General features: G+C 38.8%; 1 protein-coding gene across 1 annotated transcript in view; it reads left to right on the plus strand.

The window, feature by feature from the left end:
• Positions 1–5,344: 5,344 nt before the first annotated feature.
• The window catches only part of galnt16 (UDP-N-acetyl-alpha-D-galactosamine:polypeptide N-acetylgalactosaminyltransferase 16), a 43,738-nt gene continuing 35,458 nt past the window's right edge, over positions 5,345–13,624 (plus strand). The window contains exon 1 of the mRNA XM_036593365.1: positions 5,345–5,683. Coding sequence (XP_036449258.1) covers positions 5,474–5,683 — 210 coding nt within the window. The 5' untranslated portion in view covers positions 5,345–5,473. The remainder of the gene's footprint in view (positions 5,684–13,624) is intronic.

Raw genomic sequence — 13,624 nt, forward strand, 5'->3', positions numbered from 1 at the left:
TTTTGCTCCTGCACAAATCTTCATGATAGGTCTTACAAAGCATGCTCCAAAAGAGGCTGTACCTAGAGAAAGTGGATTGTGTTTATATCTGTGGAAGTCGGTTTAAATTAAAGCTGCATCTCTTATCACCAAACAGACTTAGAAGGAACTTTGTGAGTACTTTTGAGGTCAAAGACCTGATCTTCTTTATGTTTGAGCACTCTGTAAGGCTTAGGACATTTCATCTGGTCTAACTCTTGTGACAGTAGAGATGTTCACTGACCTCTGTTTAGACCTTGGGCATTTCCACTGTTATCATAGTGAAATTCCATGGAAGCTTAGAATTTGCTCATGTGCATGGAGTGAGAAACAGAGAGAAAGTAGAAAAGAGAAGATCTGTGTTTGTGTTTGTTTCTTTGCTTTCTGGGAAACTACCATTTTGGAAGGAGAGTCTGAAATGCCAGGAGTGGCTGTGTAAGGGATTAGGGGGTTGGAGTAGTTCATTACAGGGCATGTTTGAGCCTCAGACAGGGCCTTGTTTTAGGAGAAGTGTCAGCATGAGATGCAGTGTGGCCCACAGCATGGCTAAAATTCCAGATATACACTCCACTGATATATCTCATGGCCATTCCGTGTTCTGTAGGGGATGTTCCTAAAGACACATCAGAGCCAGTGCCTCCCTTGTGGCACCTGGAAGTTCCTGTATCCTATGAACTGATGACAGCACTCTACTGCTGTAACTGGATTGTAATTATATGGTTTAGAATAACATGTTACTGAATCTCCTTGAGTAAGCCTTTACCATTGCCAGGAATAATGCAAGAAACATGCTTTCAAAATAAGCAACAAATAGGGCTACACTGGACCAAATATAACTGTGCAGTTATTTGCTATGTTGCAATTTGTGAAATGGCTTGTGTTACAAAACACGTTCCTATAAAAGGGCATCAGCTGGAACATTCACCCCAGTTGCATTTTTATTAAATATAACTACTCATAAAGAATCCAAATCTCTGTGTAAACGAAATGTCAGTACTGGTATATCAAACAGCAAATGTCATTACTGAATTAGAATTCTCATTCTGAGCCCAAAATGGCACATATGAGTGGGGAATATATTTAAATATGGGAGCATATTGCCATTTTATATAATACATTTAATTTTTTCAATTGAATATGATCCCATACAAGGGAGACACTCCATATTTACATTTCCTGCAAGATGGTTAAAGACAAAAACATAAATTTCTGCTTTGCCAGAATGCTTATTTTGGCTACACCTATACAACATATAGGTTATACTAAATAAAGTCTTGTTTAAAAACACTACTTAGTTTTAACGTACATCAGTACCTAGATTGGACCATGACTTATTGTAGGTTTCAGTAAGAACACCTACTGCTTCATCTTTGTCCAGAGTAGACTGCTAATACTTGGCTGAAGGAAGGTCAGAGTCTTCTTGTGATGATGTGATCTTCGAGCTTACGTGGAAGGTATAATTGGATTTACCAAGCAAACAGAGCAGGCCAGTGCCGCTCACGGCAAGAAGGTGACAGAAGTGATCTCTTTGCACAGTCTTAGGTACTTCTTTTCCCTGAGGATACAGTCCTGTGTGTACAACTCCAAATTAAATTTCCTCTCATTTCTAAAAGATATATCCAGTGGGTCGGGTTTTATTTAACAAATGAGACCTTTGATAATTGCATAGTTGTGTCATTCTCTCTTTTCACAATACAGTCCGTGTTTAGATTTCTTTGTGAAAACTTGGCAAACTTAGTTTCTGCTGGTGTGGTTGAAACAGCTGCGGGGTATTACAGTCTTCTCTTTTATAGGTGGAGTCTGCATGATCTCATCTGAAGAAAAAAGAACAGACTTCTCAAAAGAAGGAGTAAACCCTTTTGCTGCTACATCACATTTACTTAGCTGTAATCTTTAATGAGTAAAATGCATTCCCAGATTGTAGAAGCCAACTAAGAGGCAAAACACATCACCACATACAGATATTTTCCTTATACATACGTCAGCACTTTTCTGAGGCTATTGAGCAAGTAGTCTCAAACAGTCCCACCCATCATGGATTTTGTGTTGGATTTGGTACAGTTTTGCTGTGGATTTGAGGACAGTTGGTATGACTGACTGGCTGTCCTGTGCATGAAGGAAGAAGCCAGTAAATCCCAGTTCATCATGATGTGGTGATTAGAAGAAAATAGCTGGCCTGAATTTGGAACACGTTATCCCTCCCCGTACCAAATCAACTTGCATTCCCATGACTCAGCTTGTCCAGGCCATATTCGATATGGTGGCCTAAAAATCCTGACTGCCAGCAAGTCACTGAACAGAAACTCTGTCCTATGTCCAAAAGACCCAGAAAGCATACAATACAGGATTTACTAACATTATACTTCAATATAGTTTATAGTTCTTTCTAGCATTAGGTAATTATCTCATTCACCACCAAGATGACTAACAACGCCTAGTACCACTGGCACAAAAACACAACCAAGAATATTCAGGCTGCTGACTAGTCTATAAGCCACAATATTATGATTTTCAAAATAAAACCTGAGATATATCATTTTGTATGATAATATTTTAACACAAGTTCTACCAAGCTGATTAAAAACCCTTTAAACTCCAAAGGCCTCTAAGTAGGCCCACACTTCAATTCCTCATTCTCATAACATAATATAACTTGCACATAGTTTTGTTGTAGATATAGAATAATTTGCCATAGTTAATGTCTTAAAATTATAAAGCCTCAAATTAATGATTGAACAATACCCCTGTCATTTAAGGGGATAAACTGACCAGTGGTAGAAGTACACAAATCATTCACTTGAGAACATAAGAGTGACATATCAAGAAGCAGAAAATATGATGTCCACCAGCCCAACAAGAACAAAGTATTTACCAATTACAGCCTTAATTCCCCCTCTGGACAACAAGATATGTAGCTAAGTAGCATCTAAAGTAAATGCACATTGAGTTGCAAGTTCATTACATGCCTCTCTTGTACTTACACTCATTGGTTGCCAGGTACAAAATTACTGACTGTAGCTCATCTGCTGCTACACAATTTGTCAACCACTCTTTACCACATCCACCAATGAAAAATACCACCATTGGACCATTACTTACTAGATATTATTTGGGTGGTGGACCCTTCTCAGCAAAGCAGTGACATCAGTGTATTTTGTTCCAGTATGAGTGCATAAGGCACAGTGGTGTTCCTGTCTTTTTATAGACATCAATGTCACTGCTGGTTTGAGAATAATCTGCCAACCAAAAATATGCAGACAGTAGTGGTTCAGTGGTCAGAAACTGACCACTGATGAAGGGCTAGCTAGGATTTCTGACACAGACTGTGCACGGAAAAAGATATTATGTAGTCAGTAAGTGTACACTGTTTAAAAGCCAACACAACACTCACTCACATATCACTATCATGCTGGCTTAACTGCTAAGCTGAGGACAGTACATCACCCAAATAATAACGGTTTTGGGGTTCTATGAGTTACAGTAATGCTGACCTGAGGTCACACTCCCTGTATGCAACATTTTACAGATCCTTGGATTAGAGAGGAGTGGGTTATACGAAGCACTACACTAACAAAAAGTGTTCTTCCACATGTTGCGTGCAATTACACATTTCCACCACAGAGGTCTCCATCTCCCCAAATCATGCATAGTGTAGCTTTAAGAACTGTCTTGCACCTACTGAATGGATATTGAAGCACTGAGAGTGGATACTGAGTATTTTCTTTAACCAGTGAATTTTTTTTACTTAATATCTCTTTGATGCTGAAAAAGTGAAGAAAAATAAGTGAATCTATGTATACTTTTCCATCTGCCCCCTCCCTTTGCTTCTTATAGACACATGGGGGAATAGAGAAACATGACACAGAATAAACGTTCTATAATGAAACATCATATGAGGTATTTTACTCCACAAAATGGTTGGTTTATGTGGCAGTTTATTTCTTAGTAATGCAAAGCCTTTCCAGTTTGTTTGTTTTGTTTTTTTTGTTTTTTTTATGTCCACATTTACAGGTTTTCACTGTAAAACATAATAAAAAAACATATTTCTCTAAAACAAGAAGACTCTTAAGTGTTTTGATACTGGTATTGGTTATTAGCTTTGCTGTTATTTGATATCAGATCAAAAATACAATCACTTGCTCAGTTAGAGCTGATCACTTTGCTGTATGGAGAAGCATTTGTGCAAAAATCACCACAGTGGAAAACATGTGAAATGCAATGCACACATGACATTACTTTTCCATAGTCTCATGCAGAATATGTGCCAAAATGAAAACAAACCCTCTATTACACAGCTTTCACACTGCTCGATCTCTTTACTGAAAACAATGCATGTGTATTTACATGTAAAACAAGAAACACTGGATTTGGGTCAGAATTGAATACAATCCATCTTAAAATGTAATGAAGCCACAGCTATTGCTTTTCCTCCAACATTAAATGTTGAAACACATTAAATCAGAGTAATGGATCACTTACTTTTAATTTTGGAATGTTTTCTGCATGTTACTGTTTAAATGCAATCTAGTGTGTGCATTGCATTTCACTGTTTCGGTTGCAGTTTAATGAGGCAAATAGAATTGAAGCACAAAAAAAGAAGTCAAGCAACTGGAGAGCACTGTAGTACAGATTTTGCCTTTAAGTTTGGCTCATATTCTGCATGTCTCTATGGAAATGTAAAGACGTGTGCATTGCATTTTACAGTTTTTATTGTTATGATTGCATTTCAGTGAGGCAAATCTGCACGAAAGAAAAGCAAAATAGCTGTGACTTCATGACATTTCATGGTGGATTGTATTCAATTCTACACAAATTCTGCATTTCATTTTTAAATGCAAATCCTTTTATGTTTTTTTTTTCAGTAAGGAGCTCAAGCGACACGAAAACGGTGTAATTATGGTTTTGTTTTTTATTTCAGCTCATATTCAGCATGACACTATGGACACTGTAGAAAAATTATGCTATGTTTGTCCATTGTAGTGACTGCTTTTCAATTTGGCACGAATTTGTCTCCATATAACTGAAAATGTGCTCCCAGACCTCTTTTAGACCAGTAAGCTGCTTGGCTTTCTGCTGTAGTCCAGCATGTCTAATGTTATGTCTACAGTTCGGTCCAGTATTTTTTTTACTTCTCGTTTAGCGTGTTGGAGAATTTCAGTGGGAGGAGTGGAGCAGCCCTGTCCCCTGTTTGGCAGACAAGGGGACAAACGCCCTGCGCAACATCGAGCAGCAGCGAATCTGTGGGCGCTAGGACCGCGCACTGCTAGTGTGGGGATGTGCGCTCGGTCCGAGCAGCCTGCAGCCACAGCGCGTGCGAGCTAAAGCGCGGCGCGAGGTATCAGTGGGCAGCAGCAGCAGCAGCCCGAGAATAAAAGCGCCCTTGGCGAGCAGGAGGAGCTGACGCGATCACCGCAAGCATCATCCAGGGCCCGGGAGCCCTCCCTATGGACCCAGCATGCGCAGGATCAGGGCCAACGCCATTGCCATTCTAACCGTCGCCTGGATTCTGGGCACCTTCTATTACCTGTGGCAGGACAACAAGCCCCGCACGACCGCCTCTGCTTCGGCGTCTCAGCCGCGGGCCACGGGCGGCAAGAGCCACGGAGGGAAAGCTGGAGGCGGGAGGCTGGAGCTGCACCGGGAGGACAGGACCATCCCGCTGATCGTAAGGGGACTGTTTTTTTTTGGATGAAGGCGAGCTGCAGTGCTTTAACGCTGTGAGCTGCATAGTGTGGTGTGTGTGTGCGCCCGCGTGTGTGTGTGTGTGTGTGTGTTTTGCATGCTGATAATCTTCACAGTGATGAGCGGCTCGGGATGCGTCTTTTCATCGCGCCACCTTCGCCACGCTTTGCGCTGAGGTGATTTTGCTCTGTCCACCCACACTAGGGCATCTGGACAGTGGTACGCTGTCGACGGCATGTTATCGAGCTGCGGCGCGTTTAGAGCCTAATGGCTGGATGATGTCCACCTTAAGAGGCTTTAACGTGCAGGTGCGCTCCCTCCTCTCGCCAAAAGACCGAGACATACTGAAGGGAGGAGACCTACATGGTCGCCAGCTTCTGACAGAAAAGTGCTTTTGGTGCTCTCTTCGGTGTTTATGTGTAGTTTGAAGACATAAAACATTCGTAATAAGATACGACGCTGGAGTCGGCTTCCTGTTCGCCAGCTTCGTGTTCTAATTTTCCCGTTCCACCTTAAACGGCGCAGCAGTTACATTCTGGCGCTTGAGGCAGAAATGAAGCCTGAGGCGGAAGAATGTAACTGCTGCACCATTTAAGGTGGAACGGGAAAATTGCGAACAGGAAGCCAATTTCAGCCTCCTGTAATAAGGTCGACCTATAAGATCTATATCGCGCCAGCTCATCTTAAGCATCACAGCTAGCCTACTTCTGAGCGAGGTTTGTCACGTAGGCTGACGGTAAATATCGAGCACATTTCCCATAAGTTAACAGTTTTACTCAAACTAATATTGGCCTCTACATGTGTAACAAGCTTCGTGACCGAGTCGTAAAGGGAGATGTCGAGCGAAGTGTGGTCAGAAATGAAGCATTATTCCCTTTGTGTGGGGATTTTATTAGCCTAGCAGAAGTGTGTCAGCTGTGCTCGGGGACATGACTGGCGTTTGGTTGCCACTTCACAGCTGGATGCCAAATTCATCAGGCTGAGTAGAAAAAAAAGTCCTAGAAGGTTTACACTGTCTGTGTACTCACCTTTGTTCATCGTCCCAGATGAAGTTTTCCCCCAACAAAGTGATAAATTAACTCCACAGCTGACGGAATCCTTTACCTGTTCGAGTTGTAGGCCTGCTGCTCGGGCGCGTAGAGGCATAACCTCTCACCCTGGTACTAAACATTAAAGGTCTCATATAATGGAAAACACTTTTTTAAACAGAAGAGTTTGGTGCACTGTGGATATTTGTTCTAGTTTAATAACGTACCACTCATTCTCGAGTCCACATATGGAAAGATGAAAATTGGCCTGTTTTGGATTTGATGTTGTGATGTCACAAAAAACAACACATTTTGTATATATATCTTTCTGTTCAACCTATAGCAGTTTAGCTCTGCCCTTCATGCTGAAGTAACCAGGGTTTTAGTCTGGACTGCTCTTTGAGAGAAGCACAATAGGCAGCCAGTCAGAGGTAATTTACAAAGGCTGTGTCAGTCTTAAAGTAACAAAAACAACCAGTTTAGGTAAAAAAAAATAATGACATAAAAATATGATGACTTTTTTTGCACTTAAACATCATAAATGGAACTCAAGGAAGAAAAATAAAATAAAAGAAAAATGTAGAATTATTGGCCGTTTAAGATGGACTGAGTCTTACTGCAGGGGACTTTTTTTTAGTATGTCGAGCAGAAATCATTAGTTTAAAAGAAGACTCATTATTAGAGAGAGAGAGAGAGAGAGAGAGAGAGAGAGAGGGCATGATGCGATAAGGAGAGACGGACAGAGAAAAAAGAGAGGTTATGGAAAGAGAGTAAGGACAAAGGCAGAGACAAAATAAGGCAATAGAGAAAGAGATGATGACAAAAGACGGAGAGAGAGAGTTGTAATGAATCCTGTGTCCATGTGCCACATCCTACAGCTCCATAGCAACCGAGCAGCAGTGTCCAGAGCACAGCTAGCATGTCACTGTGAGTAATGTCTACAGCTCCACACGACAAAGAGCACCCATTAGTCCAACATATGCTTAATGTGTGTTTATCTTGGAGAACATGTGGTCTCAGTATGGAAACATACACACTGCTGTTAGACTTTTAAAGGGCCCATATAACAGAAGACTGAATTTCCCTTGCTTTTTTTTTAATATGGGTTTGATGTAGTATGTAAACACTGTTGAAGTTGCAAAATATCTGTTCCCTTCTCAGTTCGTACAGTCCTACAGTCAAAGCAGCTTGTTTTGAATTCTCTTTTTTTTTTGATGTCACAAAAAAACACATTTACATACCTCCTTCTTACAACCTATGGCACTTCAGCTCCTCACTTTTATATTGAATGTATAAGCAGTGTTTTGACCAGGACTGCTGAGGCATAATACCAGGCAATTCAGAACAGAGATCATGTGCATATATCAGTCTGAATTCTAAGGGACAAATAGAGATAATGAAATATGGTTATGTTTAAATGAATCATAAGTGTTTTTGGTACATGAAACTACACGAATATCATAAGTGGACCTCAGGGACAACAAAAATACAAGAAAAATGAAAGATATGGGTCCTTTAAAGTTCTTATAAGTGCTTACTTGCACCGTTGTTCTCTTTTATCTTTCTTCTTCTTCTCCTACGCCTTATGTAGATTAAGTTTCTTCTGATCAGCAACAGTAAAAATTATGCTTCAGGCGTCCAGTATAAGAGTGCGTATTGGGTTTGAAGTATATCGTGAACTGTTTCTGTATAGCGGTTCACTGACAGTGGGCTTGTTCTCTTGGTGTTGGTGCGGTGCAGTATATCACCCTCCCTCATCATGTGACTTCATTGTGAGCAGTGATCCAGATCAGCACGGCTTCTAGTTTAATAAGAGACGTGTTCACAAGAGCCAAACAGCACTTGTAACACAAACCCCCCCTTCGCTTTAGCCTGCTGCTTTGATGTTTGATCTGCCTTTTTAGTTTTGGCTCTGCTTCCATCACACCTGAAATGAGATGAAATGACCCTTTGCTATCGTCTACCTGCAGTTTATTCTGGAAACAACACTGTGAAAAGCTGCTGGGTAACAGTATTGTGTACTGCGATTTGGCTGCAGAGCAGGATTTTTCTTCTGGAATATTGTGTCTGTTTGTTTGTTTGTTTCTTTCCTTCTTTCATTCCTTCCTTTTATCCTTTCTTCCTTCCTTCCTTCCTTCTTTCTTTCTTGCTTTCTTCATTTTTCTTTCATCCTTCCTTCCGTTCTTTCTTTCTTTCTTTCTTTCTTTGTTTCTTTCTTTCTTCCTTCTTTCCTTCCTTCCTTCATTCCTTCCTTTTTTCTTTCTTTCTTTCTTTCTTTCTTTCTTTCTTTCTTTCTTTCCTTTCCTTCATTCCTTCCTTTTATCCTTTCTTCCTTCTTCCCTTCCTTCCCTTCCATTCTTTCTTTCTTTCTTTCTTTCTCTCTTTCTTTCTTTCTTTCTTTCCTTCCTTCCATTCTTTCTTTCTTTCTTTCTTTCTTTCTTTCTTTCTTTCTTTCTTTCTCTCTTTCTTTCTTTCTTTCTTATCCGATGAATTCTGGCTCAGAGCTGAATGCAGAACTTGTCCAAGTTTTGTTCCCACAGAGATGAACTCTATCCTCTATTTTATGTAAACTAAAATGATTAGATTGTCTCATTACTGACTCTGGGTTGTGTATTAATTTTGGCTTTGGTTATTGGGGCTTTCTCATGCATCCTAGTGGGGAAATGAGGAGACAGTGCTGTTGCCTCTTATGCAGCTGCTTAATATCTGTTGAAGGTACAGGACTGGCAGATAATTGTTTAAAGGCCCCATATCATTGAAAACATAATTGTCCTTGCTTTGTTGAAATAAAAGCTTGGTATAGTGTGTAAACAATGAGAAAGTTTTAAAACTGTATCATTCACTCCCCTGTCGTTATAGCACATATATAGAAACTAGTCTGCAAAAAACAGCCCAGTTTTAATGAACTGTTTTTGTGATGCCATGAAAACCATCAACTTGTTCTGCCTGCAGCAGTTTAGCTCCGCCCATTCACACTGAAGTATTAAGGAGTGTTTCAGTCTGGACTGCCTTTATAATGAGGTGTACTACAAGGCAGCCAGAACAGAGCTCATTTACATATATCAGTCTTAAAGATTCAGTAACAAAAACAGCCTGTTTAATTCTAAGAGATAAAGAGGGGTTGGAAATGGTCATGTGAAAATGATTTTTTTGCTATATAAAACCACACAAACATCATAAGTGGACCTCAGGGAAAAGTAAAAAACAAGAAAAATGTAAGATATGGACCCTTCAGGGATGAATACCATCAGACTCATAGTGTTGAGTTGTCTTCTAATATGGACAGAAACAGCTATGGATTTTTTTCAGATCTGTTGCAAGAGTGGAGCTTGATTTTCTCCTTTCTCTTAAAAATGAAAGCTATAAGTACTGTTTATCTAATGATGACAGTTTTGGTGGTCTAGCAGGTCTTGAACAATGGTTAGGAATCCCATTTTCTCTAAATCTATGGCTGTTACAATCATGAAATCTTAGCTGGCAATAAATTGTCATATAAATAATTGCCATTAACAATTTTGTTTGGTATCATTAAAATACAAGTCTAAAGTGGCCAGATTGGCTGATAATCCACCTTACTTACTATCACTGAAGCAGGTTGAATACTGCACACACTCTGACACAAACATCTTTAGTTAGACAGAATTATCAGTAGAGTTGAGCAATATAAGAGAAAAACACATTCATTTAGCAAACGTGTTAAAAATGGTAGAATTAGATACAAAGCTAAAAAATAAACATTACATGTCAGAGAAGTTAGAAGTTAGCTTTTTTTATTTCCATTTGCCTTGTGATGACTCAGTGAATGGATTTACTGCTTTCTTTTATTTATTTATTTGTTTATTTGCCTCAACCCAACACAAATAGTTCACATTTTGCCTGTGCAGCATAATATGACTGTGAAATCTAATTACTATGAAAAATGATTACAATCGGCTTAAATAATTGTGATCATTTCAAATAATTGCAGTTAGGGGATTATACAGTAATTGTGACAGGCCTATCTGTATATTTTAATAGATTTTGTTTTTTACTCCAGTCTTGGAAACTGCCTTTTCATTTATTTTCATTTGACCTTTCCCTTCCTTTTGCAGCTGAAATGTGATCTTATCTCTTCAGAAATTTGTCCTTTAGCCATTTTAGATGTACATGAGAAAGAAATGTTCAAGACAGTTAAAGTGTGTTTGGGTCAAGGCTGGTGTCTCTTTGAAGGGGATTCCAGTGATTCCTTTGGGAGCAGCTTTTGTTGGGAGGACACAGCTGTAACTTAGTTGTTTTAAAATTGGAACAAATGGACGAGTTAAAGTGGCTGTAGGTGCACAAAAGAGTGGACAAATGAAATACTTAGTGCTCAAGGCTTTGTGTAATTCCTTTTTTCTGACACTGAAAAATGAATCACTTGCACCAAATGGCTGTTTTCACTGGAAATGCTGTGGATTTTACATATAATTCTAACTAATATCTGAGGGAACATTTATTGCTGGCATACAGTGCTAAAATGTAAATTTTCTTTAATCAATTTTACTCTATTTGTACCCTGTTATGAGTGAAAGTCACATTTCTATGTAATGGTCGTCCTGGTGGATCTAGTCCAAATTTCTCCATTGTGTAAATGTGTTTTTTTGGCATCAGCATCAGCATTGACATATATGTACGTAAAAAATATTGGATGTCAGCATCAAGCCAGAATTCCTGAACTGGTGCATCCCTGGCATATGCTACCTGTGGTTCATTAATAAGGGCTGAAGGTCAAATAAGACTCTTTTAGCAGTTTCAGAACAGTAAATCCTTCCTTGATTTACATACTTTTGAGCATGTTCTTCCTAGGTATTTAATCTCAGAGACACACTGGAGTGCTGATTAGGGATCTGTTTCTAGGACCAAAATCTTCATAAACGTGGGAGGAACCTGAGCTTAGATCAGCTGTCTTTTTCAGGCACTTGAATATGAGCCCAGATGTGTACATTGCTTTGAGGAATGCACTTTCATTCCAAATGTGTTACGCTTCACGCCTCTACAGACGTGTAGATACCTGCGAATGTAAGGCTAATTCAAGGCAAATATTTGAAAAGTTGATTCACGCCTCTTCTAGACTGTCCCTGAACAGCCCAGTCTGTACAGAACACCACATTCTCAGTGATGGAGCTGGTGTTCTCCCATTTTGAGCTTTCAGACTGTAAATTCCACCTGCTCTCCTCAGGCATTCGAGGCACCAGGTGCTCTTCAGCTCTTCACCTGAATTAATGTGAGTGAAAATTATCAGTGCATGAGCACTCACAATCTGACCGTGCATCTATTATCTGACTCTGCAGATGCTTCTTAACAAGGCTGGGGGGAGATGCATCTGATTATCTCTAGTTTGGAATTCAGATGGAACTGTACATTTGCATGGATTAAAAAAGAATGGAAATCTGCTTCTAGAAGCAGATTTTGCCCTGCAGGAAGCAGCAGAAGGTTGCACTTTACATTCTCATTCCACATTATTTTATCTTGGTACCAGTAGCAATACCATGACTTTGATATGATTCTTGAAGGATACTTTTTCGGTACCTTTTTTAAAAATACAAAACGTTTCAAAATGCTGTTTTGTATGCTTACTTTGTACCAAGAGAAGGTTTGAAAAGAGAAACAGCTGACATGTAAATCATTTGTCAAAAAACATTTTCTTTCTCTAATAAGGGTGACATTAATCATAACATAGCGTTGATACATCTTGTGAGTGTAAAGCCTGCTCCAAACATGTATCACAAAATAAGAAGATTAATGAAAGTGGCTTTTAGTGCACTTTGAAACAAAACCCCTCAGATATTAAGTTCAAAGTTGACAGACTGCCTTGTTCAGGACCACTGCTGTTTGAATTTGCACATATAAATGTTCAACAGACACAACTATTTGTTTTTTTTAAGCAAAAGTGGGTCTGGCTTAAATCAGAAATGAGTGTGCGGTGTTGGAAGTGAGTATATTTGTGGATATATTTACCAACCGCATCGGATTGCAGAGAACCACACAGCAATTAAGAAGCACTGACGTAACTCGCTTGTCATATAATTTAGACCGTCAATCAGCATGCTAGATTTTGAAACAAGCATGCTTATTGGCTCACTGATGTTCATGAAACTGACTTCATAGGTGTTGAAATTTGGTATTGAATGATACAGAATGTTACATGGGAGTCAGTAGTATTAATGGAAATAAACTTAAAAGCATTGAATTTTGATACCCAGCCCAAGTAGTAGTTACTTTTACATAGTTATATGTCCTCAAGTAAAATTTTGATGAATTTGATTATTATTTTGATGAATTTGATAATTATAGATATATAAGTGGGGTTGGTTGGCACTGTTTTCACAGGCATGTCATACCTGAGGATAACCCAGCTAGAAGCGTCTTTGCTAAAAAAAAATAGACACTTAAAATCTCAGGATTTTTTCCTAAATTTGATGCATTCATGATTAAATTCATTGTGCACTTGTGCCAACCAGCCCAAAATATTTCATTTTTTTAAATCAACTTAACATCAGGAATGTTACATTTATTTTATATTTTATCATTGTCTTGTATTAAAGGACAATAACAAGAAAAATAAAACTGGCCACTTCACTAATTAAAACTTGTTTATTATTTCGTTAGACTATATTAAAACATCTCAATTCATTTTTTCTACGTAGTGAATTAAACTTGGTTTTGTTATATGTTATATTTATGTTATATTTACAAAATTATACTTTAAACATTTTCAAATAAAAAATATTTAAAACATAAATAGTTCAGTTTCAAAGCTGGGTCATTTTCACCTTGACACAGACTCCTTTATCAAAAACAGGCCTAAAGCTTAGAAGTAAGAACAATATGTTGCACATTTAATGTACATTTAATAGAAACAGTGATATAGCACAGCA

The sequence above is a fragment of the Colossoma macropomum genome, unplaced genomic scaffold (genome assembly GCF_904425465.1).
Source record: "Colossoma macropomum unplaced genomic scaffold, Colossoma_macropomum, whole genome shotgun sequence".
Lineage (NCBI taxonomy): Eukaryota > Metazoa > Chordata > Actinopteri > Characiformes > Serrasalmidae > Colossoma > Colossoma macropomum.